General features: G+C 48.9%; 2 protein-coding genes and 1 long non-coding RNA gene across 12 annotated transcripts; 1 reads left to right on the forward strand and 2 right to left on the reverse strand.

Annotated features, from left to right (window-relative positions):
- Nucleotides 1-858: 858 nt before the first annotated feature.
- LOC113974143 (ninein-like protein) lies at nucleotides 859-18,466 on the reverse strand. 10 transcript variants are annotated; one of them, XM_027697009.1, is made up of 16 exons: nucleotides 18,357-18,466; nucleotides 15,743-15,833; nucleotides 15,253-15,389; nucleotides 15,032-15,169; nucleotides 14,627-14,765; nucleotides 13,411-13,521; nucleotides 12,711-12,800; nucleotides 12,203-12,211; nucleotides 10,506-10,602; nucleotides 9,905-10,035; nucleotides 8,529-8,857; nucleotides 5,110-5,179; nucleotides 3,736-3,987; nucleotides 2,511-2,723; nucleotides 1,613-1,729; nucleotides 859-1,520 (listed from the first exon to the last, which is right to left on the reverse strand). In XM_027697009.1, exons 3-16 carry the CDS (start codon nucleotides 15,372-15,374, stop codon nucleotides 1,332-1,334), a joined length of 2,007 nt encoding a protein of 668 aa, XP_027552810.1. In that variant the 5' UTR covers nucleotides 15,375-15,389; nucleotides 15,743-15,833; nucleotides 18,357-18,466; the 3' UTR covers nucleotides 859-1,331. The 10 variants fall into 10 exon arrangements, 9 of the variants coding, with proteins under 9 accessions (XP_027552810.1, XP_027552812.1, XP_027552811.1 ...); XM_027697011.1 differs by having other exon boundaries at nucleotides 15,678-15,833; XM_027697010.1 differs by having other exon boundaries at nucleotides 15,580-15,833.
- Nucleotides 18,467-18,541: 75 nt separating this feature from the next.
- On the forward strand, nucleotides 18,542-25,577 carry EIF4A3 (eukaryotic translation initiation factor 4A3). Its single transcript, XM_027697038.1, has 12 exons — nucleotides 18,542-18,738; nucleotides 18,960-19,032; nucleotides 19,829-19,895; nucleotides 20,855-20,917; nucleotides 21,385-21,517; nucleotides 22,226-22,306; nucleotides 22,604-22,745; nucleotides 23,554-23,692; nucleotides 24,169-24,284; nucleotides 24,841-24,948; nucleotides 25,035-25,162; nucleotides 25,379-25,577. Exons 1-12 carry the CDS (start codon nucleotides 18,573-18,575, stop codon nucleotides 25,393-25,395), a joined length of 1,233 nt encoding a protein of 410 aa, XP_027552839.1. The 5' UTR covers nucleotides 18,542-18,572; the 3' UTR covers nucleotides 25,396-25,577.
- On the reverse strand, nucleotides 25,110-27,409 carry LOC113974154. The gene is made up of 3 exons (XR_003536461.1): nucleotides 27,058-27,409; nucleotides 26,176-26,306; nucleotides 25,110-25,204 (listed from the first exon to the last, which is right to left on the reverse strand). It is a non-coding gene; the product is annotated as an uncharacterized LOC113974154 (long non-coding RNA).
- Between the last annotated feature and the right edge of the window lie 497 nt (nucleotides 27,410-27,906).

Consider the following 27,906-nt stretch of genomic DNA (forward strand, 5'->3'; position numbering starts at 1 on the left):
TGTGCTGGTTTAAAAGTTAACCAGCAAGGCAAAATGAACTCAATTCAAAAGAGAGATTTATAAGTCAGAATAACAATTTATTAAAATAATGCAATAAGTACAAGTATACAGACAGACAATTGGTTTTAACCCACAAAACCCAAATGTACAAACCCAGCACCCTGGGGTATGAACAAAAGTGGTGTACCTTGGCCCACCCCCCGAGTCCAAAGCAAAGGGAGAGGGGATAAAACCTGCTGGTGGGAGAGCTGCTGCAGTCTGGTCAGAAGTGGTGATTGCAGTCCAGTTGAGGGTGGTGGTCTCAGCCTGGTTGGGAGCAGCGGTGGTCTGCTGTCTTCCTCTGGGTCCCACGAGAGAGAGCTCCAAGGCTCTGAAACTCCCAGTTATATACTCTCCAGTTCAGGCGGGAGTGCTCAGTCCCTCCCTCAGAGTAGGGAATTCCATAAAAGGGCATGCGGATGCTCAGTCCCTCTTATCAGAGCGGGGAATTCCATATAAGGATATCAGAGCAGGGAATTCCATAAAAGGGTACAGGAACATCTTCCCACCTTGCAGGCCTCTACTGACAGCAGTTTTTGGGAAATGGCATGGAGGCTATAGAATACACAGTTTTGGGTTACACCCATCCAGGGATGAATTGGTCCCAGCCGTTCTAACCAGGACAGAGGCTCAAACTGAAAAAAGGCTCTACCCTCAGTCCCTCTGTCCTGCTCTCTGCAGAGGCAACAGTCTGGTTGGCTTTGGATCCTAGGCTCAGGCTGTAGGAGGGCCAGGCTCCTAGAGCCCAAGAGGAGCTGTAGGGAATGAAAGTTCAGCAACAGTTGGGGAAGGTTACTGAAATAGAGAGCAGACTGGAGATGGCAGGAAGTGCTGTAATATTACAAACATTTTAATGCCACCACACAGCTTTCCTGATCAGAGTGAGCCAAACACAGGAGCTTGCAAGCCCTTCTGCCCTGGCTTTCCAGCCATAACAGTGTGGCCTCAACATCAACCCTCCACAGAGAGGGAGCATCTGCATCACCACCAAACACTGCTGGAGTTCAAGAAAATCCTGTGGGATGGCTGCCCTGAGACAGACCTGACTTATAACAGCACACTCTGCCACTGAGAAACGCAGCAAAGCTGGTGCTTTCAGTTGGAAAATTCAGCTATCCACAGGACAAACTTCCTTAAAGGTCTGGGTTCTCCATTATCTATTTTCTACGCAGGAACATCCTGACAAGACCAGAGAGGACAAGGCTGATTTCCCACCTCAGCCATACCTCCCCTTCTGCACCTGACCAACCCCAGCCAGGACCAGGGGCAGGACTGCCACTGAAGGTGTCCCATCACCCACTCAGAGATGCTGGTGTGATTTTTCCGATAAGCTGCTTCAGAGCTGAGGCTTGCTCCTCCAACAGCTGGTTCTTCTCCTCCGTGCTCTTCTGCTTCAGTTGAGCAGCCTGCAGGGCCACTGCAAACCCCCTGTTCTTCCCACGGAGGTCTTCGATCAGCAGTTTGTTCCTGGAGAGTTGGGCCTACAGAAGGGACAGGAGGCTTCAGGTTCAGCATGCCATGCAGGGGTACCAGACAGGGAGGAACACGCAGCACTAACCCCTCTTGCACTCACCTGGGCGTCTCTGAGCTGAGCTGCCCTCTCTGCCAGCATAGCCTCAGCACTCCTCAGGCTGTGTTCCAGCCCCTCTGCCTGCTCCACAGCTGCCTGCAGCAGGTGCTCGTGTTCTGCCTGCAGTGGGCAAGAAAGCCTGTTGTTGGGTTGTCCTAGCACTCCCTTGGCCTCTGGCAACCCTGGACTGTACATTTCCCCAGGGCCCTGGACCTTCACACCCCCTGAAGGAGAGCAGGGGAGGAACACGTGAGGTGCAGGATGCAAAGAGCAGTAGAAAAGGTGTCTAGAGCAGGTCTGCACCTGACAAATTTTAAGACAAGGCACAGATTTCCCAGCAGTGTTTTCTATAAAAACAAGCCAATGGCCTCCCCTCTCCCAGGCATGTCCAGAAAAGCCCAGGGAGAGACATAGTTTCCTTCAATGCAGTTTTTGTGTCTGCTCGTTATAATTCCTTATGTTATAATTTGTTATATCTTTGCCCAGTTTGTCACAAGACAAACTCACAAAAACCCAACACCTCATTGCCCAGTGCCCCAGAGATAAAACCACCCCACTCTGTGAACTCCACACAGAGGGCTCAAACTTTTTTTTTCCCAGTCTGAGCCAAGAGAGTCTCTCCCTGGATAACTCCTGCTCCTCTAGGCACAAGGTAGATACCTGGTCTGGGGTATGAGTGGGGAGGGCTCATGTTTGAGTGCAGAGCAGTGACTGGTTTCATGAGGAATTAAAAGTTGCAGCTGAATTTGAAGGTAAGTGCATTTTCCATGGGGGTTCTTTATATATTGCATCTTCTACTCAAACCTCTGGTGCCTTCAACCACAGCTGCCTTCCAGGCTGCCAGGACAGCAGTGTTCCCTTCACAGTACCCTTGACTGAGCTCCCATAATTACCTGCTTACCTGGGTCCTGACCAGCTGCCTGCATGTTTGCTCAGCCTGCTGGTGGAGGCTTTCCTGGAGCTGCTGAATCTTGCACTGTTCCTCTCTCAAGGTGGTTTGCAGCTGCTCAAACTGCTGCTTTGACACCATGTTGTTCATCTGGGCCTTGGCCTGCTGCAACTGCAGAGCGTGCTGGGTTTGGGCCAGGCTCAGGCTTGCTTTGGCTTCTAAAAGCTGTAAACACAGACAGGTGGATAGCTGGTTACAGCTCTGAGCCAACAATGGGACAGGCTCAGGGTGTGCTGTGGGTGAGAGAAGAGGTTAGGTAGCACCCTCAGCCCACCCTCAGTACCCTGCAGGACCAAGGGAGTGGTGCTTACTGGGCAGCCTGCAAAGCAAGGGACTGAGAGCACCAAGAGCTGCAGGTGGATAAACAGAGACCCTTTGCTGAGCAGCAAGGAGCAGGAGTTGCTGGAGGGCTCCTCTGGGAGGAAATCCCAGCACGAAGGGCCACAATGGCAAGAGACAGAGGGGGCTGCTCACCTGGGTTCTTGGATATATCCCAGGCAAGCTGGCATGTACTACATGTCCTGTACTACATATGTTCTGCTTTCTGCCACCAGCAAAGGGCAAACCTGGTAGTGGGAAGCAGGTCTGGTCCCACTTTGCACTAGGGCTATCCAGGGGTGGCTGACATGGGTAAGCTGTACTTTGGAAAGCCAGTCCCTGAGCCTGTCCACAGGGTAGAATGCAGGAGAGGGATAGTAACACATCTGAAGGTTTCTCACACTGGCTATCTTCTCTCTATCCTGGTGATCCTAGTTCCCCTGCTCTGATCACATTTCCCTTCCCCTCAGACAAGGCCTGTCTGGCTGCTGTCAACCCTGTCCACCCCCTACCTGATCCTGCCACTCCCCCAGCTCCTCTGCCAGCTGAGCCATGGGGAACCACAGCTCCTGGCACCCCTGTGTGAGCCACCTCCACTCAGCCTCCATCCCCTGTGCCCAGCCAGCCTGCACAGGACAAGGACAGAGGGGACATCACAGGCAGCAAGGACCTGTCCCCAGCTGCACCTGAACTGGCTTCAGACATATTTAAGCAGGAGGGAGAATCCTTTGTCCCCCACAAAGAGGAACAGGACAAGTTTTTTCTGACTGGGGAAGGTGTCCAACACAGCCCCCAGCAGGGCAATACCAGCGATCACAGGGACCACTCAGCACCCTGCCACCAACTGAAGGACACCCACCTTCTCCTGCGAGGCCTTCAGCTGCTGTTGGAGCAGCTCCATCTCCATCCAACATGCTGCATGCTTCTGGTGGTGTTCCAGCCTTGCAGCCACCTCTGCTCCTCGTGGCCACTCAGCCTCTGCAAGCCTCTGGCTCTGCAGCTGGGCACTGCCAGGGCCAGCACTGTGACCAGCCTTGCGCCCAGTGAGTTCACAGCCCAGCTGATGCACCTTGACATTTGGGTGGGAGACCTCCTCTTTGCTCTTCTCGCTCTGGAAAAGGTTGGAAAAAAAAAACAAATCATGCACAGAGGCTTGGGGTGGGAACAGAGGCAACAGACACCTAATCTGTCCCACACTGCCCCTGCTGGGTTCTCACCCAGGGACGCTGCTCCAGGGCCTTGTGGGCACTCAGGACAAGTGTCCTCATGTCCCAGCCTGACCAAGGCCCAGCAGCACAGCATTCCTAAATAAGGAAACCTGCACAGCTGACAGCCGTGGGAGAGGTCACTGAGGGGGAAGGGGACACAGAACTGTATGGGTGTGTAAGAGAAATATTAAAATTAGTAAGAATAGAGTATGAATGGAAATGTATCCATGTGCACATGTGAAAGTACAGACAAAAAAGGAGAGTAGGGGCTACAAGAACAGCCCACATTGACACTAAAGGGCACCGTCCCCCAAGTGTTACCCCTAGGACACCTTCCCTTGCAGTAATGTTGAGCAAGGTGCAGTTTCTGACCCGTGTTCTGACCAGACCACAGCAGAGATAACGTCAGCAAGCCTGCATCTAACAGCAGGGTGGCAAGATCCCATTCCTCTGCTGTCCTCACAGGAAAATGGGCAATTCCAAGGGAGGAAAAGCAGGCAATGGGCAGCAGGTTATTGGAAGCTGAAGCCAGCAAGGGCCAGCAAAGGCCACCCTGCTGCAGCTGATGGCCCTGAAGGGTGGGAAAGACATGCAAAAAAACGGGTTGTGGTTCCAAGTCATGAGGTATCCCAGGAACAGAGTCGAGAACTTAAAAGCCTGCCTGCCTTGTTCACATTGCATACAAAAAATCCTGGCCAGGCCTTGTGTGCACATGTCCAAAGGCCTTTGAGCTTGTGGGTTTGAGACTGGGAGTCAGCAAAACCTCTGGGAGAAAGACTGCAAGTAAGTAAAGTCAACCTCATCAGAGACTTTGTAGCAATGCTTTCCCTTCTGTAAGACCTTCACTGGCTTTTGGCACACAGGTTTTCTCTACTTGACAAGTTATAAGATGAAGTTGGTTCTTCAAAGCAAGACTGGGTTTGAATGTTTGAAACAAACATTTTTGTTCTCCTCTATGAGCACGTGCAGTTTTTGTCCTCCTAAATCCTTCAGTCAAGAGCCTGTCAGTGTTCATGGCCTCTTACCAACGCTGTTAACTCTGCTATTTCAGACAGCTCCTCCACCTTCTCTCTGCCCAACTTGTTCATGTGTTTCCTGTTGGGAAGAGGGATACAATCAGCTTCAGGCCAGAGAGCAGCAAACCACAGCTCCCCAGAGGAGGGCCCTGTTTTGGGTAGTCCTACATCTGGTTTTGGCCTGCAACAGGAAGCAAAGCCAAGCAAAAACAGATATGGTCCTGCATTGATTCAGGAGTGAGTCAGGTGTCTCTGCACCAACAGGTGACTCAGCCCAGCCCAGGGCAGAGAGCTGGGGACATCCAAAGTCTTGCAACACTGTCAGAGGCCTAAAAATCATGGGATGAAGAACAGTAGGAGAGACAGATTAACAGACTCTTGATATCATCCACACCAGCAACCTGTCTCTCCTCAAATTTATGGCTCGGTGAGTGACCTCAGTACCTACCTCAAGCTTCCTAAGGCAGAAACAGGCCACTGGCCAAAACATTTGTGTAGCAAAGAAGCTACACAACCCTTCCTCCCACACATACCCATCTCCACAGCCTCCCCAAAACCTGGCTCTGGCCCTGTGCTCTGGCCAAGCCCATCTCAGCACTGTCTGCTTTTGTGTGCAGCAAAGGGCACGCAAGTGCTGGCTTGCTCAGAAATAAGAAAACAGAAGGCAGGTTGAGCCAGCTGAAATCTGGTAAATGCACCTGAGTGGCTGTTCCTTTTATCCACCTATTTGCCACCCTCCTGCAGCTGTCTCTTCTCTTACTCACAGTGTTCACTGCCCTTCTTTGCTAGCCTCAGTTCCTGCTGGAGTCTTCCAAGCTGACTCTTCAACAAGCTGCTCTCCAGCAGCCAGCACAGGTCTCCCTTGCAGGGAAAGACAGCAGAGTGAAAAAACCATGCAAAAGCCCTGTTTACTCTTGGCATTCTATGCTGGCTCCCTGGTCTATTCCCATTTGGTTTCCAAGGACAGCAAGAAATAAAAGAAATCTGAAAAACAACCATCCAGTAACTCAGGCAAAACATGTGGGGACAACCAAGAGACAATGGTAGAGAAGGAGCAGGACTTCAAAGGAAGGGAAATAAAGAGGAATAAGGACAAAGAGCATCAGACTCTGAATTTGTGCGCCTTCCAGCTGGCTAAAATTATTTTGCAGTCTTGCCAAGGAGTGGAAACAAAGCGATTTGGCTCATCAAGACACACCAAGACTTAATTACAGGATCACCAGGTGGTGAGTCCAACCCCTCAACTGCAATAAAGCCATGTCTGGAGAACTCAGCTTGCTTGACACAACAGCTATGACCCCAAATCCAAGGCTCATCATCCTTCCACTTCTATTGGTACTTCCAGTCTCCCAGGAGTCTATGAATACTGGCACTTGTGGGAAGGAGGCTCAATCCTGTTTTAAACAGACAGTCCTATCCAATAGCTACTGCTAAACACCAGTTCCATACAGGATTGCACTCCAACCTGACACTCTCCTGAGCTCTGGGTTCATTTTCCAACTGGTAGACGACATCTTTGAGCTGCATCAGCTCCAGTTGCAACCTAGTCCTTTCTTTCCCTCTCTAGTTCCATTTTGACAGCCAGAATGTCATATTTCCTCCTGTGCTGCTACACCATTCTGTCTCCCAGAGCTTTCTTCTCCTGTTCTTGCCATCCAGATCAAGTCTGTCTCATGTCCTGAGATGCTGCTCTGTCTGCTGTGTGAAAGCATACCTTTTAACTTTGCTCTCTCTGCCTTCTTCCCAAGCACATCCCCTTGTCTATCAAGATTCCATTTCTCCCTGATAAATACTTTCCACTTTGGCACCAGCTTCTAGACTGAGCAGGCCATTTGCTGCAACAGACATCTGCACTGGTCCATCCATCACACAATCTTTCATTTCTTCTCTGTTCCTTATGTGCAACAGGACATTTTGGTCTACCTGCTCATCTGAGTCTTGTGGACCTGCTCCTTTCCCCCCAGAGGACAAGTCTCCAGACACTCTGTCTGTTCCAACACCAGAGCACTCAGCTCCATGGACTCTGCAGTACTCCCATTTCATCCTAGTGCCTTTTCTAATATTTTTCTGCTCAAGCATCTCACACATTTTGGCCTGTTCCTCATTAACCACCTCTTACAACTTTAGCTGACTCTGCTTCCACAGAGACTGTCTTTTTCCTTACAATTACACTGTTGCCTCTCCTGGGCACGCTGCTCTTGAAGGTCTCACCTTGGAGCCTTTATTGTTGGGAAATCACCTCCTCTCACACTAGTGTTGCTGCAATAAAGCCTTACAGCTGTCCTCATGCTGGCATTCACTCCATGACAGCTCTTGGTTATGCTCAGCCTCTGCATCTTTCCTAAAGATAAAAAACACTTTGCTGGCTTGGGTTTGACACCACAGCCTGGAAATCTCAGCCAGCCCCAGAATGCAGGTTTGCTGGAGATGCAATACAAAGTTTTCTGTTTGTTGCAAAGTCAAGGCAATTAGTTAAACCTTACAGAAAGTTCTCAACTATTTTGCACCTCTCAGACACACCCATCACATCTTTTCCAACAACTCTGAAAGCTCCCCACTGTAGTCAGTCCATCTACCACCATCACCAGAGATGGTGGTAACACAGCTTAAATTACTTGTATTCCTATTATTTGGCTTTGTTTGCCTGGTCTACCACAGACTTCAGCCATCACCTCCTTTCTCCTCATCTACCTCATATCTCAGCCCTAAAGAGGAATAATGGCCCTAGCAAAAACCTCTGTTTCTGTATTGCCCAGGGGAACTCTGCTCCTGAAGGGAGACACAGCAGGGAAGAGGCAGGAGGAAAGCCTGGGGACACTGGGGGGGTCTGCTGGAAAGCAGGAAGGAGCAGGCATGGACAGGCAGTTTCCTGCCAATTCCTCTCCAGTCTCCTCTGCAAGGCCACTCTGGCCCCTGGGGATGTTGCAGAACTGGCACCACAAGCACAGGAAGGGAAGATAAACAGTCATTTAGTGACAGCCTCGCTCTTTCACCAGCCAGTCTGTTTTAACTATATAGAGAAATTCAAGACATTTTTTGCTGCTTTTAAGATAACAAGTTGTGATGATATAGCAAGCAGAGGCAGGTTTGTTGAAGGACCAAGAAAGAGAGAGATAATAAGAAAACACTAATGAAAGCTCTCTTGTATCTCTCAGTATTTTGAGATACAGTCTTTGCTTGGGCACTGCCTCTGACACAAGCTTGTAGAACATGCAGGGAAACCTAAAGTCTTGAAATAAAAGCACTCATGTAAGGGGAGTTTCGATGTCTTGCTTCGAGCAGCTGCAGCCCTGCAATACTGCCCAGATTTTCTTCCAAATTAAAGCAGCTCTCCAGCCTCGTGAGGAATCAGCCCAACCTACTCTGGTACGAGCAGGGGATGCACCCCTAATCTCCTGCTTAGCCCCAGAAAGAGCACAGTGCCAGACCTCAGGCTCAATCTGTCCTGGTGCTGCTGTGTCCTCAGTTCTTCTCCCTCCTGGTCCAGCTGCTGCCCTGGATGGCAAATGTCTTCAGTGTGGGGCTGTCCCACCCTGGCCTGCTCCACCTCAAACCTCTCCTCCAGCTCCAGACTCCACATATGCTTTTGCTCTTTCAGGCTACTAATTACAGCCCAGTACTTTGCAACTGTTTCTTCCAGGTCTCTCTTCTGATCTTCCATCTTGTGCATCTCAGCCTTGAAGCTTTCCTCACTGTCCTTCTTCTCTCTCTCAAAGTTTTTCTGCATTAACTCTAGTTGTTCCTTGTAGTAGTTTATCTGTTGGAAGGAGACAGGATTTGGATATTAGCACCATGCTCCTGAGAGCTCCCCTCTCCTCCATTAGCTCTAATACAAGTTGATTTATTGGTCCCTCTCAAGAGGGGACACTCTTCAGGCAGTTCTGGTCCCTGCTGAACTTAGGGCAACAATCAGTCTCACACAGAAGACTCTAACAGGCAGGTACCAGTGGGTCCCATTTCTTTCCAGCAAACAGCACAGTTCTCCCCTTTCTCCTTGTTTACAAGGAACTTCAGAGAGGAGAAGGGAGAGGCCAGGGCATCATCTGCCACTGCTCCTCACATCCTCCCTCCACTGCAGAGTGGTCCCTTGCCAAGATGTGGTGGTGGGTAGCTGCTGCTCCCCACGGCTGCCCTGTAAACACTAGAAACTCCAGGATTTGATGAGCACAAAGGCAGGATTGTGAAGCAGGCAGAGCATCTGTAAGCAGCTTTGTGCTCCTTGAACTGTTCTGACACCTGTGTGGCAGTTTAGAATTTACTCTTGCAGTGCTGCAACAGAAATCCAGCAAGCACCACTGACCTCTCAGTTCAGCAGCAAAAAGAGGAGTAAATGTGGAAACTGAGGCCTCTTACATGAGCACTCTAAAGCTGTCTAAAGAGGGCTGGGCTCACACTGTCACCTTAGGGCAAGTGGGTTAAAGTGTGCTGCAAGCCCAGGGCAACAGGGCTCTGATACACCCTCAGGAGACACCTGGCTGCTTCTCCTCTTGGTCCTGTTGCTGGTTTTACTGTGATAGCTACACCAGGTAATCTCTGGTTCTCCACAAGACCCACACAAACATTTTGCAAGGTGACAGAGATTTCTACAAAGCCTTTGCCAGCCAGCAAGGGCTCCAGACGCTCCTACCAGCTAAGACAGGCTGGAGATGCACATGGAATAATCCCAGCCAAGTGTTGGGGTACCGTGCTGCTTCCCAGCCTGAACTCTCTCTCCAGCAACCCTCCTGGAGCAGATGCCTCATCAGTCATGCTGTAGCAGTTGTGCTTACCAAGAAGTCAGGACATTTCCCTCCACCCCACTCACCTTGGTTTCCAGCTGCACTTTCAGCTCCTGCAGCTGCTCCACTGGGAGTGACATCTCTGTATATGTAGAAGTAGGAACGAGAGGGCTTGGAGAGGGGCATTCTGGCAGAGAGGAGCCCTGTAAGGACAGGCCTACAAGACAGGACTGATAAGAACGGCTGCAGCTTCATCCAGTCAAGTCCACACAACCCCAAAAGATGGAGATTCCCCATCCATCTCATGGGTCCCAGGGCTACATCACTCCTCTCGGCAAGAAGCTTTTATCTAATGCTCAACTTGAATCTCCCGAGCCACAGTTTGGTTGGCTACTTCCTCTTTATTATATTGTGTTTCCCTAACATCCTCAACAGTGAAAATCTGCCTGTTCACTCCTAGCTGCCTAGTCCACAGGTTACCATCACCAGCTCTCGAGTTGGGAACGCCTCTTTCCCTCCTCCCCACCACCCAATTTCCTCTTCTTCCCTCCCACGACTGCCCAGTACCAGAACCTGCAGTGGCAGTTCAGGCACAAGCCACCCCACACTCCCATGTAAAAGTCAATCCGGAGGGAACTCTGTTCCTGCTGAGAAGATGGAGAGGCACTGAACCCTGGAGCACATTACCTCTTGCTGGCAGCCCCGTCACAGCCCTGCTCTCCTGGAGCTGGAGACGCAGCCTTTGCAGCTCCCTCCGCAGCGCCCTGTTCTGGTCATACAGCACCTGAAAAGACCAAAGACTGGTCATGATGTGGCTACAAAGCCCCCCCAGGGTGTGGGAGCTGCCATGTGTACTCAGAGCCTCCTGCTCTCAGGCCCAGCCACAAAGAGCAGAGGCCTCCCCCAGCCCCAGCACAGGGGGATTTTTCTTCCTTCCCAAGCAAATGCAGACATGAAAGAATTTGGAAGTGCCACAGAAGAAATGCAAGTCCAGATTACCATGACCATCACCAGGAGACACTGTAAAATTCAAAGCAACTGGCCCTGCATGCAAAAGCCACGATATCAGGGTTTTTTGCAGACACCTCAAAAGGCCTCACCTTCCTGAGACCCTCCTGACCTAAACCATCATTGCTAGCATCCAACACATAAGAAAGACCATGATCTCAGTACAGGCCCAGAGGTTTGCATTTACATCCTCAAGATACCTCTGCGGGCATCCAAGCTAGGCAACAAGCACTACTGTATGCACACAAAGCAACAGGGAAGCAAGTCCCACAGGGCTCTGGGAGGGAACATTTCCAGGTTGCAGAAGGAATAAAGTGAAGCAAGAAGGTGCTGATCCCATGGGAAGCACAGCAGAAGACAGGTCCTGCTGGTCTCCTGGTGCCAGAGACACCCTGAGGCCAGAACAGGAGTTTATCCCACCTCAGTGCCAACACCAGCCTGCAGCAAGGAGTCAGCTGAACGCTGAGTTATGAGCCACCACGCCAGTGCAATGAGCCACTTCCATGTGGGTGCCTGGAGCTGGAAAACTGCTTGCTTCACTTCACACCCTCCATCCCGTACTGGAAGCAACAGCACACAAGGCATCCTGCCTTCTTCTGGACTGGGGGTCAGACCACTTTGAGCAGACATCAAATTACCTCCCACATGCTGCCACTCAGGAAACTGATGTGTTGCAAGGGACTATGAATTAGGACACTTCCAATTAATAAATATTACTGAGGAGAGGTAGACAAATGCAAACCCAGATTGTTTCATCTCCATTCTACACAGGAAGGGCGGGGGGCTGACAACACTCAACAAGAGTAAAGGATAAACCCGAGTGGGTGCCTTCACAGGGGCAGATGAAGCCTGAAGGTCGAACCTTTCCATCCATCAGCATTCTTATGGACAACTCTGGGGCTGCTCAACAGGAAGAAAAATTGCAGCACCGAGCATATTCAACCCTCTGGTGCCACCTGGAGCAATGCTGCACTGGATTGTGCTCCAGTGTGTTTGCCTTTAATTACAGATTCAAGAGGGGCTGTCTGATGTGTGTACGGAACGACTTTGATGAAAGTGCACATTTCAGCCCTTGCTGGAGGGATGTGATAAGTCACTGTCCCTACTCAGTGGTGTTCCCCAGCCACACACAGCACTTGGGAACAAACGGGCAACATAACAAGCACAGGATTTGGGAGCCAAGGCACAGAGCACTCAGCAACTCACAACATGCAAGATACACAAGTCACTTAAAAATGAGAGAAGGGAAACAGAGGTTGTGCTCATCCCAGACAGCCCAAAGCTCTGGAAGGAGCACATTACCCTGCAGGAAATACAACATACAGAGCACCAATTCCTGGACCATACATACACACCAGATACCTGGACTGGCTCACCTTGACTCTCTAGCAGAGTCCAGCAGCAAGTTTTGTAGGGGTTTGTCAAGTGGGGGCAAGGACAAGGAAGGGAAAAACAAAAGGATAGAAGAATTTCACTGTTAACATGCTTTCCAAATAAGGAGAACAGCTTTCTCCTTCTGCTCAAGAAGAAATGCAACAGAGCCCAAGGTGGTCTGTCCTTATCGACAGAGCTACGTGGTTCCCAAACAAAATAGTCCATGGCTACAGAGTGGCAGGCAGGGAAGAATTTACCATCCACTCCTACTCTCCCTTGCCAAAATCCCAGCAAGGGAAATAACCCATGGAGGGCTGCAGGAGCAAGGAGACACGCTGCTTTACTGAGGGTACAGCTGTCTCCAGCCTCCTCCGAGCAAGGCAAGAGGGATTCTCCTCTGCACCATGGTCAGGGCTGCCTCCTTCCACTCCCCCAGGCCAAAGTGCCCAACAGATGTGCTGAGGAGAGCAGGACTTTCACAATGACTGCTAGAGAACTGCCCATGCGTACCTGGCACTGCCGCTCGTACTCCAGGACAATCTCGGCAAAGAGTTCGCTCTGGCTCAGGAACTCTGGGCTGTGGGGCTCCACCTGGCCCAGCTGCACAAGCACAGGGAAACATCTCTCATCAAGAAAGTTATCACCTCTCCAAATGGAGAGCCAAAAGCTCTACTAAATCACTGAAGTCATGGTGCTACACCCACAGATTCAACAGAAGGGTTCGTATTGTCACCTGTGGGATGAGTCAGATGCAGAAAGAGGAGGAAAAACATTTTTCTCCACATGTGAGAGACAACAACTACAGGCAGGCAAGCTTTCCTGGCTAACAAGATCACAGACTCATTTCTTTCCCCAGTTTCATTTTACCAGGTGAGTTGTAGGAGTGGAAGATACCAAAACTCACCCTTTACTTCAATACTTGTGAAAAATAAAGCTTTTCTTTTTTCTGGAAACCAAACTTCAAATTTTTTCGCTTGAACACTGCAAATTTGTAAAATTTTCTAAAACTGCAAACTTTCTTCACCCTTTTTTTTCCCAAGCTTCAAAAGGTCTAACTTAAAAGCCAACATTTTTTTCTTTCCAGGTTGTCATCAATGTGCAGGAGAACTCACAGAGGGGGAGACCATAACAACTGAGCCAAAATATGGAAGATCAATTTTTTGACGAGTTCCTGAAAAGTTTCTATTTAACTACAACAGAGAAAGGTTACCTTTTCCTTCACAATGTGGTTGAGTTCTTTCTGCAGCTCCACCACCAGTTCCTCAGAGGCTGACAGTTTCTCAGTCATCTCTGTGACCTTGTTTTGCAGCTCTGTGTTCTGCTGACAAAACAGAGATCTTGATGCAGTGGGTCCTGACATGGCAGGATGGGTTCATCACACACAGGCCTTCAGCAGGAAGCTGTGAAACAACTGGCAGCATGGCAAACACAGCACAGCTCCCAGAAGACCCTGAATTGGACAGCTCCTGGTTCCAGACAGGACAGGAGTCATGCCAGAAGGGTGCCCAGATGTTATTCTACACCACATCATGCCATTGCCACAGGCAGTGGGAAGGGACTGTTTCATGGAGAAAGGCTTTCTTCCAGTGAGAAAATGAGAAAAGGAAAAGTGGCTGCAGGTTGGGCTGGGCTCTTCGGTGAGCATTTTGCACGTAAATCTCTCTCTCTTTCGCACATTTTTGTTATTAGTATTGTTGCTGTTACTGTTTGTTTTCTTATCTCATAGCTGTTTCCTGTAAATTGCTCTTATCTCAACCCACGATATCTGCCTTTTGTGCCTCCAATTCTCCTCTAAAGCCACCCAAGGGACAGAAGATGGAGGAGAGGCAGTGAGCAGCAGTGTGGTTTGGAGAGTCTTGTGGGAGAACTAAATTGGGCAGTACCATTCCTAAACCACAACAGGACAGCACACTGTTGATACCCCATGGGCTGGGGTTAGGCTCATCTCTCCAAAGGACAGGCATAGGAGTGGGTTTTGCAGAATAAGAACTAGACAGCCCCACAGGCTCATCTCTAGCCCTGCTTCACAAAACTATGGTTTCCATCACAAACAAAGGCAGCAAGTCCTGTGCTATCTCCAGCTGTACTTCTACAATGAACAGAACTGGGATGATCCCAGGCATGCAGACACCATCATCTCTGCTTCTGGCATGGTCCCTGGCACAATCATAGCCTTAGCTATTGAGTATCCAGGTGTTATCAAGGGTCAAACCACTTCCAACAAACAACATGGGGGTTTAATAATGTCATGGCAAGGGAACAAGCTCTGTGTTTAATACAATCGTATGGATGTGGCTGATGATTCTTCTGCATAAAATTCTTGTCCTTCCCAGCAAAAGCAATACAAACCATCCATATTTGTCACCACCTCTGCTTTGCCTCATCTGAAGAAGTGAAGATGTTTCACCCAGGGCAGTTTTACTTACCTTCATCACGTGGTTCAGTCTCCCTTGCAGGCTGGCCTCTTTGCCCTGAAGGAACTGTGTATCAGCCTCCAGCTTTGCCTGGTGACTGACTGCTTGCTGCAAAAGCAGCTCTTTTGCTTCTATTTCTGCCTGAAAATCCCTGGGGAAAGAAAGCAACGTGGTTGGGGCACCTGGAGCATGTTCTCAGACGGTCACGAGGTACAGACACCCTCCCTCACCATGCACAAAGCAGGAGATGAGAACTTGGTTGGAAGGATGCTGAAACCATAGTGGGGGAAGGTCTTCAGGGATTTTTCTGCCACTAGCACGTTGACAAAACAAGTGGGAGATTTAACAGGGAGACTGGGATGGGAGGGAGAAGCTGCAGGCACATCTTCCCAGCCCCACCAGAAAGACCCTTCCTACTTGAGCTTGCTCTGGGTGTGCTTGAGAACGACGTACTGCTCGTCCAGCTCCCTGCCAAGATGCAGGCAGCGTCTCTCTGCCTTCTCCAAGTCCAGCTTCGCCTTGTCCCTCTCCCTGGCGATCTTCCTCACCTGGATCCTGCAGACATGGAGAGCAGAGCATTAAGAGACACCTCACACATCCCAGAGAAGAGCCCTTCTCCCGGGGAGCAGCACCCTCACCAGAGGCACTGCAGTTTGTATCCATAGGAGGTGACAGCTGCGTGCTGAAGCCCACTCCTGGGGACCGTGAGTGTGCTGTCCAAGGCTGCAGGCAGTTCTGCCCGGCTCACCTGCTCCTCCATGCTGCTACTCCACCTCTGCAAGCACAGCATAGACTGTAATCACTTCCTCCCTCTTCTAGGAGTTCCAACAGGACTTCTGTTGTCACACCATCTGACCACCCTCCAGTCGTTCAGAGATGCCCTCCCATCTCACAGATAAGCCTAGATCATATCCACCCCAGATTTTCCCCAGCCCTTCCCCAAACCCTGCCACCCCATCATGAACCTTGGCTGCAAGCACTTCTTCCACCCCAGATGGTTGCTTGCTGAAAGGCCTTGCTGCTCACTTCACCCACCACCACCGATCAAGGCAGCACCAGAGACCTTGAGGATCTCCCCTTAGTTCTTCCAGGGCTCAGGTGGCAGTGACAAGCTGAGGATTGGCAAACCTGGTGCCTTTGCTGATGATGGAGGAGTGACGTGGGCCCAGGCAGCTTGGCCAGAAGGACACACCAATTCCCTGCACGTTACCCTCTGCCGCTGAGGAAAAAACAGCAGAGATAAGTCAGTGGGGAAAAACTGGCAGAGAAAAACTGAAGCTTTCCACACTGAAAGGAAACTTCAGAGATCAAATCAATATTGAAGAACATTTTAGAAGCAAGCCCAGGCTGGCAGGAGGGAGATGTTCTGAGCTGCCCTTAAGGCAACTACAATGAGAAGGTTTTGGTGAACACTCAGAAGCCACAGAAAAGCCAACACTGAAAGCTACAGAGTTTACAGTGACAACTGCCAGATGGGGACTTCCAGCCAACATTTTGTTTGACCTAGAGGCTAAAATTGCCTTGAGGTCAGCTTCAAAGGTAAATGAGATTCAGCCAAGCTGACCCAAAAAGCATAAAGCTGATACAGAACTGATAACATCTCCAAAAGCACCAATTTTGTACTGGGTTTGAAAGAGGCCTTAAGTCAAAGTCTTAAGTCAAAAGAACCTGAAACAACTCTTCTTTCTTTTTTGGAGCTGTTTTGCCCAAGATCCTGGGTGGAGCTGTCCTGGCTGTCAGGGTAATCAGAGATTCACTTCCACCAGAGTTACCTCAAAAGCATTTGCAAATGCCTTGCCAGTCCTTGGAACTGAAAGCACTAAAGAGAAAGAAATATTTTACATCAAACAAAGAAAATGTGAATGAAGCTTGATCCATGTGCTAAAAAGAGGACAATCTCTGTCACATGTGAGGTGCAGAGACATCAGCACTTCTGAGGTCAATATTAGAATTGAGGTGATTTTTCCCCTCTGCTACAATGTGCATCCCTCTCCCTCCTATAAAAAGATGAGGCTCAATAGCCCTCTGCTGTTCTGTATTACCATTCCACACCACTTAAGCAGGGTTTGCTCCTACTCAGGCAGTTCCCAAGGGAGCCTTTCAGTCACCATGCAGTGGCTGAAGTACACACTGCACATAAAAAATGACTGACAAGTGGAAAACTCTTCCCAAATCTCCACCTTCAGACGCCCAACTAATGTCTATGAAATCACCCCCTTGTGAAAAAAAACATCTTGGCCTGAATTGTTCTCAGTAAAACCTATTCTTTAGCCTTTTTTTTTGTGGGGGAAATGGACAGAGAAGCCTTTCTAAGTGTGATGTCTGGACTTGTGTCTGGATTCCCTGCAGGACATTGTAAAATATCAAATACAGATTAACTGTCCTGTGTATGGATGAGGCAATGACTTATTGTTCCTTATCCAAAGTCAATGGAAGTCACCTCATGGAGCTGCTGATCAAGGTCATCAACCAGGATCCTTTTTACAAACTCACCCCGTAGAGTGCTAAGTCTTGGCTACTTAAGAGACATTGACTTGCCATGGAAAATGTGGTTGTATGGCTGAACAAGCCAAACTGCAACTCCTCAAAGCTCTTCCATCTCCATGCTTTTCCAGTTTAGTCAATAAATCTGTGCGTTCCCAAGAAATGAGACCAAGAGAAATTCACCAGCTGTAGGAATTTGAAGCACCCAAACTGTTTCTTAAATCCCATCTCTTCTACAGTGCAAATGGAACACAATTTAAAAACGCTCATGGGGGTGCAGTATGCCCACATCCAAACTCTCTGCCCCTCAAAAGAACCCAGAGATCAGCTCTGCGAAAACTGGATCCCAGCTACTTGAATAACATGGACAGAGCAGTGGAGAAGGCATCAGCTGAGGAAAGGCAGTGAGAAGCCTGGATCCTTCTCTAGTCTCTGTTGAGAACCCCTACATCTCATTCCATTGCCTTGTCCCACCTCAGGTTGGCAAAACAACCCTCTCTTGACACCCCTGGCTGGCAGAGGAGGCGACATGAGGCTGCCAACAAGCACATTTCTCTCCCCCCCCCATGCAAACTGCCTGGGGTGTTCCTGGGGCTGGACACTTGGCTTCCACACGGGCACAGTGTGCTGGATATCCCAGGCACGGAGTTCCAGGGAAAACACACATCACACAGGGAAACCAAATGGGACTGACAACCCACGTGTTGCCTCCATCCTGCATTCCAAAGTGTTCTGAAGAACACAAACAGCCTGCGACCACCTTCCCGTCCAGCCCCCTGGATGCTTTTCCTGGGGCACATCAGGAAGAGAGCAGCCAGCAGGTCGAGGGAGGTGATCCTGCCCCTCTACTCGGCCCTGGTGAGGATCACCTGGAGAGCCGTGTCCAGTTCTGGGCTCCTCAGGACAAGAGACACAGAGCTCCTGGAGCAGGTCTAGCAGAGGGCAACAAAGAGGATTAGGGGACTGGAGCACCTCAATTCTGGGGAAAGGCTGAGGGAGCTGTTTAGTGCAGAGAAGACTGAGAGGGGACTTCATCAATGCATGTAAATAACTCGAAGGCGGGTGTCAAGAGGATGGTACCAGAGACCTTTCAGCGGTGCCTAGCGACGGGACAAGGAGCGATGGCCATAAACTAAAACACAAGAAGTTCCACCTGAACATGAGGAACAATTTCTTTACACTGATGGTGGCAGAGCACAGAACAGGCCGCCCAGGGAGGCCGTGGAGTTTCCCCTCTCTGGAGACATTCCAAACCCACCTGGAGGCGTTCCTGTGTCACCCGCTCCAGGTGAGGTGGGGCTGGATGATCCCCAGAGGTCCCTTCCTTCCAGCCCTCACGATTCCGTCACTCCCCGAGGGCACCCCGTGCCCTCCCGCCCCGCGCACACGCATGCGCACAACGCGTTCCCTCCCCTTCCCCGCCCCCGCGCAGGCGCAGAGAGGGCGTGGTGCGCGCGCGGGGCTCGGGGCGGCCATGGCGGGGTCGGCAGGGTCCGCGGGCGGCTCGGCCAGGAAGCGCCTCATGAAGGAGGAGGACATGACCAAGGTGGAGTTCGAGACCAGTGAGGAGGTGGACGTGACGCCCACCTTCGACACCATGGGCCTGCGCGAGGACCTGCTGCGCGGCATCTACGCCTACGGTCAGGGCGGCGGGGAGGGAGGAGGGCGAGAAGAGACAAGGGGGAAGGGGGAAGGGAAAAAAGGGAAGGGGAAGGGGGAGTGGGGAATGGCGGGGTCGTGGTTCGTGGCAGCGCCGTGGTCCGTGGTGGCGCCCGGATGTGGGCCGCGCGCCTGCGCCGTGCGGGGCCGGGGCCGTGTCGGTGTCCCGGGTCCGGCCCTGACGGTGTCGCCGCCCCCGCAGGGTTCGAGAAGCCGTCGGCCATCCAGCAGCGAGCCATCAAGCAGATCATCAAGGGCAGGGACGTGATCGCCCAGTAAGTGGGGCCCTGGGGCGGCGGGAACGGGTGCCCCGAGGGGGTTGTGGGCCCTTGGGCGGGGGGGGTGTGTGTCGGTTGCAGGGTTTGGGCAGTGACCTGATGGTGGTGGGGCGCTGGAACAGATTGCCCAGAGAAGCTGTGGATGCCTCATCCCTGGAAACGTTGAAGGCCAGGCTGGATGGGGCCCACAGCAACCTCGTCTAGTGTGTGGCACCACGGCAGGGTTTGGAACGAGATGATTTTTAAGGTCCCTTCCACCCCAAGCCATTCTGTGGTTTTGTGATATGACGGGCAAAACGGGGTGAAACTGGCCATCCTGCACATGGACTGTGATCCTAACAGTTATTAATGTCAAAGCTGGTTAGGTTTAGTCACTGAAAAAAAAGTGTGTTTTAGAGACAAAGAAGGATATGCATGTCATTGAAAAAAATCCTTTCTAGGTCACTAGTGGGAATTATTAGCCTTCAAAATTGTATTGTTGTTCTCTTGAAAAGAAAAAAAAGTATATGTATGAGAGATTGCAGGAAGTTAAAATGCTGGTCACATAAGGAGTAGGCATGCCAGGGCTGGGGACCCTGCAATGGAATGTTCTGTCCCTGGTATTGCAGATCTCAAAGCCGCTTGACAGGAGATCATACTGTGATCACAACAAGCCTTTGTCAAATACACTGTTGCCATTATTGAGTTCTTTGCAATGGAGGAGTGGCAAAGAACCGAGGGGTGGAATATGTCAAAAGTTGCCTGTGTTGTTTGTCCACACATCCAGAGTATTCACCAAACATCTGTTTTTCAGGTCACAGTCAGGAACAGGGAAGACAGCAACATTCTCCATCTCTGTTCTGCAGTGCCTGGACATACAGGTAATTTCACAGCATGTGCTAAAAATTATTTTTTACTAAATCAATAGTCTTTATCATAAGAAGCATTTTTTTAATAATAAATGAAGCCTTACATTGAAATCTTTTAATTATGGGCAGTGAACCTCAGACGAAATTCTGATTCTACTCTGTAACAGTTTAACTGTTAAAACCAGTCTGGCAAAATAAGTTCAGATAAAGTCTTGTAATTATAAAGCTGGGTTTAACAGACTGTTTCACCTATTAGAGGACTAAGTTAATCTCTCAATAAGCAGAATTGTCTTCAGACAGTCCTGTAGCATTATCAGCCTGTCTGAACAGTTGCCACACATTGCACAGAATCAAACCTAGATTTTTGACTGACAAATGTTTGCTTTTGTTCTGGTCAGGGGTATCATGTCCATGCTTTTTAAGTATTAACTTGAATGGGTAGATGCTATTGAATAAAATGATGGTTTTCTGTGGGCTGGTATCCTCTTAAAGCTTGGATTGTTATTCATTTGTCACTGCTTGGGGACATAAAAAGGAAGGTTGCATGTTCTAAATGCAAAGATCATCTTTTGCTTCATTTCTGTAAAGTGCTCATAATATTTTTCAAAGTTGACGCTTTAAAACATTGTCTTGGAATCCTTGTGCAATGCAAGGTGTTTATCTGAACCAAACATACAAAACTGAAGGGTTTTAAATTTGTTTCTATTTTGGAAGAAAAGTACACACTTTTTTTGGTCAGAAATTGGGTTGGAATGAAAAATAAGTTCTTAAAGAACTGCTTAAATGCTTTCTTGTCAAAAGTAGCTTAAAAGAGGTTGTTGCTGTGTAAATGCTTTATTTGAAAGCTGCTCTCTAGGCATACTGACCCTTAATTCAGCTGTGACATTTCAGAGTGCTGTGGGACCCATAATCTTTTACGCTTGGCTCTATGGCCTGTGATTAACTTCCATGTCATCATTTGTTTTAATCAGGTTCGTGAGACCCAGGCATTGATCTTGGCACCCACTCGAGAGCTAGCTGTGCAGATTCAGAAGGTAAGAGCATTTAAATCCCTGTTTGTAAAGCACTGGCAAGGCCTGGGGCCGATGCTCTGGTGTTCCCCCAGCAGAGCTCAAAGCACAGCTTCCACTGTTTCTTTCTGTTCCTGAAAGAAATAAGAAATTTTCATCTGAGCCATTTTGCTCATCTGCACTGTATCCATTACTGCTTGCATGACTGTGTTGGTTGGCAGTCTAAGGTTGTACACAGTCCTAACTGAATTTTTAAGGACAACACTTTTAAAGCAGCTGTGATCCCTGGGGAACTGGGTTCCCAGTGTTTGAAGACCTGCTGTTGTTGAGGATTGGGAAACACAGACACAAAAAATCCCTCCAACTCCTTGTGCTTACATCTCTTTAAAAAACCCACCTGGCTGTGGTTTGGCTGTGCAGACCTGCGTCTCTTCTCAAGTGCAAACTTAGAAGAGCTCAGGTAATTAAACCATTGCTTTGTATCAACACAGGGGCTTCTTGCTCTGGGGGATTACATGAATGTCCAGTGTCACGCCTGCATTGGAGGGACCAACGTGGGGGAAGACATCCGAAAACTGGATTATGGGCAGCACGTTGTTGCCGGCACTCCAGGCCGTGTGTTTGGTAAGGAAATGTGGGAGGCTACATCACCTCCAGCTTCAGAGCTGAGTTGAGCCATGGGAACATCCTTAGCTTCTGGGTGCTTTGATTTTACATTTATCGTGACACCGTTAATGTAATATTAACGTGAAGTGGAACAAGGTAACATCTTGCTGTAGTAATACCTGGAAAAGGCTAGAAAGAAATCAGTGGGGAGGATAGTATTTTCATTTTCTCTTTTTGTGTTTTGTTTTTCATTGTTGAAGTGTTTCTTTATATGGTGGCATAGGAAAAAAGAATATTTTTTAAGGAGAAAATACTACAATCCCAGAAAATACTTAAGTATCTTCAAGGGGATAGGAGCTAGGTCTACTTGATTGCCAAAGTTAGTCCACATATTCTGTGTACTGGTGGTTGCTCTTTCTTTGTTAAGTCAGGTACACTTGCAGCTGGTACCTTCTGGTTTCGTTGCATGAAGATTTTAAAATTTACTCTTAGTGGCAGTGTTGGCCTTCAAGCTCACATCTTCTGGGTCTCTGAGAAGCAGACAGCCCTGGCTTACACAGGCACCTGTCACTGGGAGAACACAGAGCTAGTCCCCACACGTGGAAAAAAAAAAAAGCAGAGGAAGACCCTGTCCCTGCTGCACCAAAATGCCCTGACAGAGGCTGGGAGCAGTGTAGGCTCACCTGCTTTCAGAGCCTTTTCACCTTACAAAGTGAAATCTTACAGATATGATTCGTCGTCGAAGTTTAAGAACTCGTGCCATCAAAATGCTAGTTTTGGATGAAGCAGATGAAATGCTCAATAAAGGTAAAACATTTGTCTTCCTTTTACTTGCCTTCTCTTCACCTCTTTGAGATTCCAGGGTGTCCCAGCTGGCAGGCCCACTTCTAAAAATTGCTTTTTCCAAAGTTAGACGATTATAGTTAATTGTAGGCTGTAATGGGTTAAACTGCATAATATGCCTTGTCTGATGATACTGATTAATGCATCAATGTTCATCTCATAGCATAGACCCAGTACTGAGTCCCAGATCACATTGTGAAAGAGGAGAATATTTGTGAGAAAGATGTGCTAAACTGTTCTGTGTGATGATTTGCACTGCAGGCTTTAAGGAGCAGATTTATGATGTGTACAGATACCTGCCTCCAGCTACACAGGTGGTTCTAATCAGTGCCACTTTGCCTCATGAAATTCTGGAAATGACCAACAAATTCATGACAGACCCCATTCGCATCTTGGTGAAACGGTGAGTGAGTTTCCTTGGAAAAAACAGGAGTTCTTTGAGTTGGTGCAGCCCTGAGCATTTCACAGTATTAACTGATTATAATATATAGAGAGTCCCTCACCATTACCTGAGTGTTTGCACAGATGCTCATGTCTTGTTTTCCAGCAGAGGCTGGCTTATCACTCTGACTTTATCCTTGTCCAGTTTTGTGTGCTGCTCTTCAGCCTGGCTGCCCCCTTATCCTCCCCATGGATACCAGTTTCTTCTTGGGGAAATCCATCTTTCACACTTATCCAATTCCTGTGCTGCCCCAGAGGATTTTTGTAGGCCTCCTCCATCAATTTCCTATTATATAGCAGGCCACTAAAACCTTTAGCTGACTGATCCCAGATGTTCTTGGAGGCATAGCTTACATCTGGTGGTGTCACAGGTCCGGCACTGGAACTCAGGAGGAGTCAGAGGAGTAAGTGTAGGCAGCCTGACAGGAGGAGCCTTCCTGTTGCCTGACCTCTTCTACTGCCCTCTTTAGTACATTCAAGCTTCTTGAGACTTCCTTCAGTCTCTTGTCAAGAAGCTTGAATGTAAAACAATGAGAACAGAAATTGAAGCTGTCTGTCTAGAGCAGAGCAGTTCTAGTCTCTCTTGAATGGGTCATATTCAAGGCCCTTCTTAGAGCAGAGTTCTCCAAGGACTTTCTAGAACAACTCAGACCTGTGCATGGACCCAGCAACCCACAGCACACAGGGCAGAGGTCTGATCTCCGATGGAGCACATCCTTCTACCTGCTTTGCATGTATTCACCTACTTATGGTGATGTTCTTCCCTACAGTGATGAGTTGACCCTTGAAGGAATCAAGCAGTTTTTCGTGGCTGTGGAGAGGGAAGAATGGAAGTTTGACACCTTGTGTGACCTCTACGACACACTGACAATCACTCAGGCTGTCATCTTTTGTAACACCAAGAGAAAGGTACAGCAGCCAGCAGAGGGGGCATGTTACTTTCTGAGGGTGACTCAGATAATGCTGGGTTAGTTAAGAGGTCTGGTTGCCTCCCTATTTGGAAATAATTCAGTAAGAGCACAAATTAAACATTTGTCTTTGGGATGTGCCTAACTTAAACAACAAGGTTAGAGGCAGACCTGATACAGCTGACAGGAATTGCCTTTTTAGAGAAGTAGGTAAGAATGTGCTTATTGTAATAGCTTGTAATTCCTGAAACAAACCCACACTTTCTGAATAAATGCTCTTACTTCCTTTCAGGGCTTGTGGAGCCCTGTATCATATAGCCAGTGCTTTCTAAGGATTATTCACTTCTGTTAGTTTAAGAATGCCTGTTGAAGTGTCTCAGTCCTTACCAGCAACGTCTCTGCAAATATTCTCTGAACACAACTGATGTGTTTGGCTGTCCTGAGCAGAGAGTTCACCCAGGCTGTTTGTGTTCACAGGTCGACTGGCTCACAGAGAAGATGAGAGAAGCCAACTTCACAGTTTCATCCATGCATGGGGACATGCCACAGAAGGAGAGAGAGTCCATCATGAAAGAGTTTAGGTCTGGTGCAAGGTGAGTGCCTTAAGCAGTATTGCTTTACAGCATTGCTACCTCAGGGCAGGGTTTCTTTAGTGTGTGAAGGGGAGACCTATAGTACCTCCCCTCTCAAAAAGATTTGTTCAGCTCAAATTAGGAAGAGCTCTGATTTCCATCTCTCCCCCTGTGCTGTTGCAGGGTTGGGAGATTACCACTTTCCTAGGAGGGATGCTTGTACTTCTAGGTGTAGAATTAGTCTGTTCTGTTTTGCTGAGGATGTTGAGAGTTGCTGCATTTAAAATAAGGAAAAAGTGCCTGTGTTCTGTCCTGTGTATTTTAAATTGTTGGGAGCATTAGTCCTTCTGAAAGGTACTGTCGTTATTCCTTCTGCGTTGGCACTGCCTTCACTGAAGTTTGGTGATAGGCCATGAGACACCTTTCTGTGCAGCAAAAGTGTAGACACTGCTGCTGTGCTGTGGGCAGGGAGAAGCACAGAATAGCAGGGAATCCCCTGTGCTGAGACTGAGGGTTCTCAGCTCTCACCCCCTTCTCAGTTGGGTGGAACAGTCCTAATTGTCCCTTCTCTTCGCAGCCGAGTCCTTATTTCGACAGATGTTTGGGCCAGAGGCCTGGATGTGCCCCAGGTGTCCCTGATCATTAACTACGACTTGCCCAACAACAGAGAACTCTACATACACAGGTACATTCAGCCTTTGCAGGGGAGAGTGTTTCTGGGTGACTCTTACCCAAGGTGGCTCCATTCCCTCTCTCCATCTGCCTCCACAGAATTGGCCGGTCAGGCAGGTACGGCCGGAAAGGTGTCGCCATCAACTTTGTGAAGAACGACGACATTCGCATCCTGCGGGACATCGAGCAGTACTACTCCACCCAGATAGACGAGATGCCCATGAATGGTGAGTGCAGCTAGCCCCAGCCAGGCTGTTACCCTGCTGCCTCTGAAAAGAAGGGCCACATGCTTTGTTTTGCCACATGCCTCCTTCCCAAGCCCAACCCATCTTGCCTTCCCCTGGGAAGAACCTGGGAGCAGCAGTAGGTGTGCCGCACTGCTGGGCTGTGGCTCTTGGCACACCTGGTGCATACTTTAATTCTTCCATTTTCTCTCGTTTCAGTTGCTGATCTTATCTGAAGGTCCGTGCTTAACAGGAAGCTGTACCATTCGGTACCCTCCATAATTTTGTTTTGGACCCACATCCTTTTACCATACTCCTGGTCATATGTTCTTGAGTTGAGCTGCACTTGGGAACTTGTGTAAATATTGTCTTTGCTCCCACCCATGTTTTTCAATTAAAAAATGAAATTTTACCATAACCTGTGCTTAATTACTTTAACCCAGAATAGTAACAGGCAGGGAGTTTTCAGATACTGCCATACTTGGCTGGCACAATCAAAAAACACATTGGACACTCCGCAGATCAGGTTCATAAAATATGGGGCTTCCTGTGTTCCACCCTTTCATTATTGTTGTGCCAGGCTACCTGATGTACTTTTTAGTTTCTGTAACTCTGAGATTTTCATCTACATGAAAAATCTGTGGTCTGGCCTTAGCCTGCCCTAGGAGAACTGAGTTATAAGATAGCCAGAAATTTCCTGCTGTTTATGTCTTTCTGGAGCCAGAAATCACTGCACTGGTTGCTCCAGATTAGGGTTTCCCCTCCCAAGGAACTTGGGCAGGTGCTTCCTGAAGTGGCAGAACACATATCCAGTGTTGTTGCCTTCTCCACCTCTTTTGGCTACTGTAGCTTGTTACATCTTCCCAGTCATCTCTCCTCATCTGTCTCCCTATGGCATTATGCTGTACTTTGCTAGCTGTAGTATCTTCCACATAGCTTTCCTTCCTTGCTCTCCTGTATCCCTTTTATGAGGCAGGAGTTGGCCAGAGCTATACTGCAGGCGTGGGCTAAGTTACCATGTTCTGCTGTATGCTTTTGCTGTTAAATTGCCTTTTTGCTTGCTCAGGGAGGACGGGCAGCAAGGCTGAATACACCACAGAATTGGAACAGCTCTCAGAACTCCTTTCCTGAGTAGTAGCAGAGTAGCCTGGGATAGAGAAAACAAACATCTATCATCTCCTTTATGCCCCCATGTATTCTGCTAAGAAAGTTTCTTAGTTCCCTTGTACCCACTCTGTGCACAATCCTGATGCTTCTAACAGTACACAGACAAAAGTTGAGAAATACTAATCTTATTTTACTAAGAATACTAATTGTAAGGGGTTGCCCAATGGAGGTGAGGCCACTCCAGCTTCGTGCTCCCATGTGCAACCAGCAGCAGGGCTGAGCCAGCATTCCCACTGGGCACACGTAGGATGTGCTCGTGCCATTCGTACAGGTCAAGGTTCAGCACTGGCACAACTGCACCAACACCGACATCCTGCTTCTCCAGCTGATCAGAATGAAGGTCTGTCAGTGGGAAATACACACACAGGCTCTGGATCCCTCCAGTTACTGGGCAGAGTCTCAGTTAATCCAGTATCCAGCCTCTGGATCACTAGTCTGCTCCTGTGACTGGCACATGGACATGGCCCAAAGCTGCGCTTCAGTTGCTGGTTCAGCCCACCCTTGCACGCACCCCCTGTGAACACCCTTCAGCAGCTGGTCTCCACAGACAAGTCTATCCCATAATTGGTCCTTGGAGCCTCTTTTGCATCCCACAGAGGGAGGCCCACAAATACAAATGGATCCCAGTTAAACCCCAGACCCTCTAAATTAGCCCAGACCTCCTCATCCTTCGAGTTGCCTCAGGAAAAAACAAATGTGTATCTGGCCTAGATTTAGAATTGCTTCAATACCTGACTCTCAGGCCCCTTGTTCTACTTGGTGGCTAAATCCAGCTTGCTATTCACAGAGCAACACACCACCTCACTCTTCCATCGCTGGCACTTAGACTTCTGTGCACATATGCACATAGAGTGGAGTCCCTTCTGCCAGGAGAGGGTAAGAAATGGAGTTAACAGACAAGAACACACACCAGCAACCTGTTGGCACATGACCAGCCCCTTTTATCCCCTAAATCAATTTCCCACACTTGCTCAAAAGTCATTTTGACCCCTTCCTTTTCCCATCTTTGGTCCCTCCCACAAAAACTGACGGGGTTTTGAATTCGTTCTGCAACTTGTTAGCACAGTGTTCATGAAGTCTCCCCCCACATACCCTGTTTCAGTTCTCTACTAGAAGGAAAAAGTGCAGATAAAGCCTTCCAGCTTATTGTCCATATTCTGGAAAGTTCTTTTGCCATCACTGCAGGGCAAGCAGGGCAGAGCACAGCCTCATATCTGAACAGCACCTTCCTGGAGAAGACAAGCAGCAAGGGCAAGCACGGCCTCTCCAAGCCCCCTGTGCGACCCAGTCATTTGACTAAGACATTAATCACCAAAGCACTGGCTTGTTTGAATAACAGTATTTAATCTGTACAGTTTGAAAGAAAGTATCATAAAATGCGACATTCCTACCTCATCTTCAGCATCTTTCACCTGGAGCTGAGCCCTCATCTCCAGAGGGCAGGTAACCACCACTCCCCAGCAGTTCTTTGCAGTGCAAAAGTCACAGTGCAATTGCTTTAGTCCTAGACAGATGATTTCCCTCACTCGAGAGAGGAGACTGATGAAGCTCAAATGTTGATGAAAATTGTTACCATTCAG

Source organism: Neopelma chrysocephalum, unplaced genomic scaffold (genome assembly GCF_003984885.1).
Source record: "Neopelma chrysocephalum unplaced genomic scaffold, ASM398488v2 Primary Assembly neopelma1_117, whole genome shotgun sequence".
Lineage (NCBI taxonomy): Eukaryota > Metazoa > Chordata > Aves > Passeriformes > Pipridae > Neopelma > Neopelma chrysocephalum.

What these genes read in the sequence shown, in the direction of transcription:
- LOC113974143 (XM_027697005.1), bottom strand. Translation starts at nt 15,404, where the DNA reads ATGCTGTGCTTGCAGAGGTGGAGTAGCAGCATGGAGGAGCAGGTGAGC. An exon ending in ACCACATTGTGAAGGAAAAG is followed by an intron (nt 12,801 to 13,410) that starts GTAACCTTTCTC and finishes GTGCTTGTGCAG; the next exon opens with CTGGGCCAGGTGGAGCCCCA. An exon ending in AAGTGCAGCTGGAAACCAAG is followed by an intron (nt 8,858 to 9,904) that starts GTGAGTGGGGTG and finishes TCCTTCCAACAG; the next exon opens with ATAAACTACTACAAGGAACA.
- EIF4A3 (XM_027697038.1), top strand. Translation starts at nt 18,573, where the DNA reads ATGGCGGGGTCGGCAGGGTCCGCGGGCGGCTCGGCCAGGAAGCGCCTC. An exon ending in CACTCCAGGCCGTGTGTTTG is followed by an intron (nt 21,518 to 22,225) that starts GTAAGGAAATGT and finishes GAAATCTTACAG; the next exon opens with ATATGATTCGTCGTCGAAGT. An exon ending in AGAGAACTCTACATACACAG is followed by an intron (nt 24,949 to 25,034) that starts GTACATTCAGCC and finishes CTGCCTCCACAG; the next exon opens with AATTGGCCGGTCAGGCAGGT.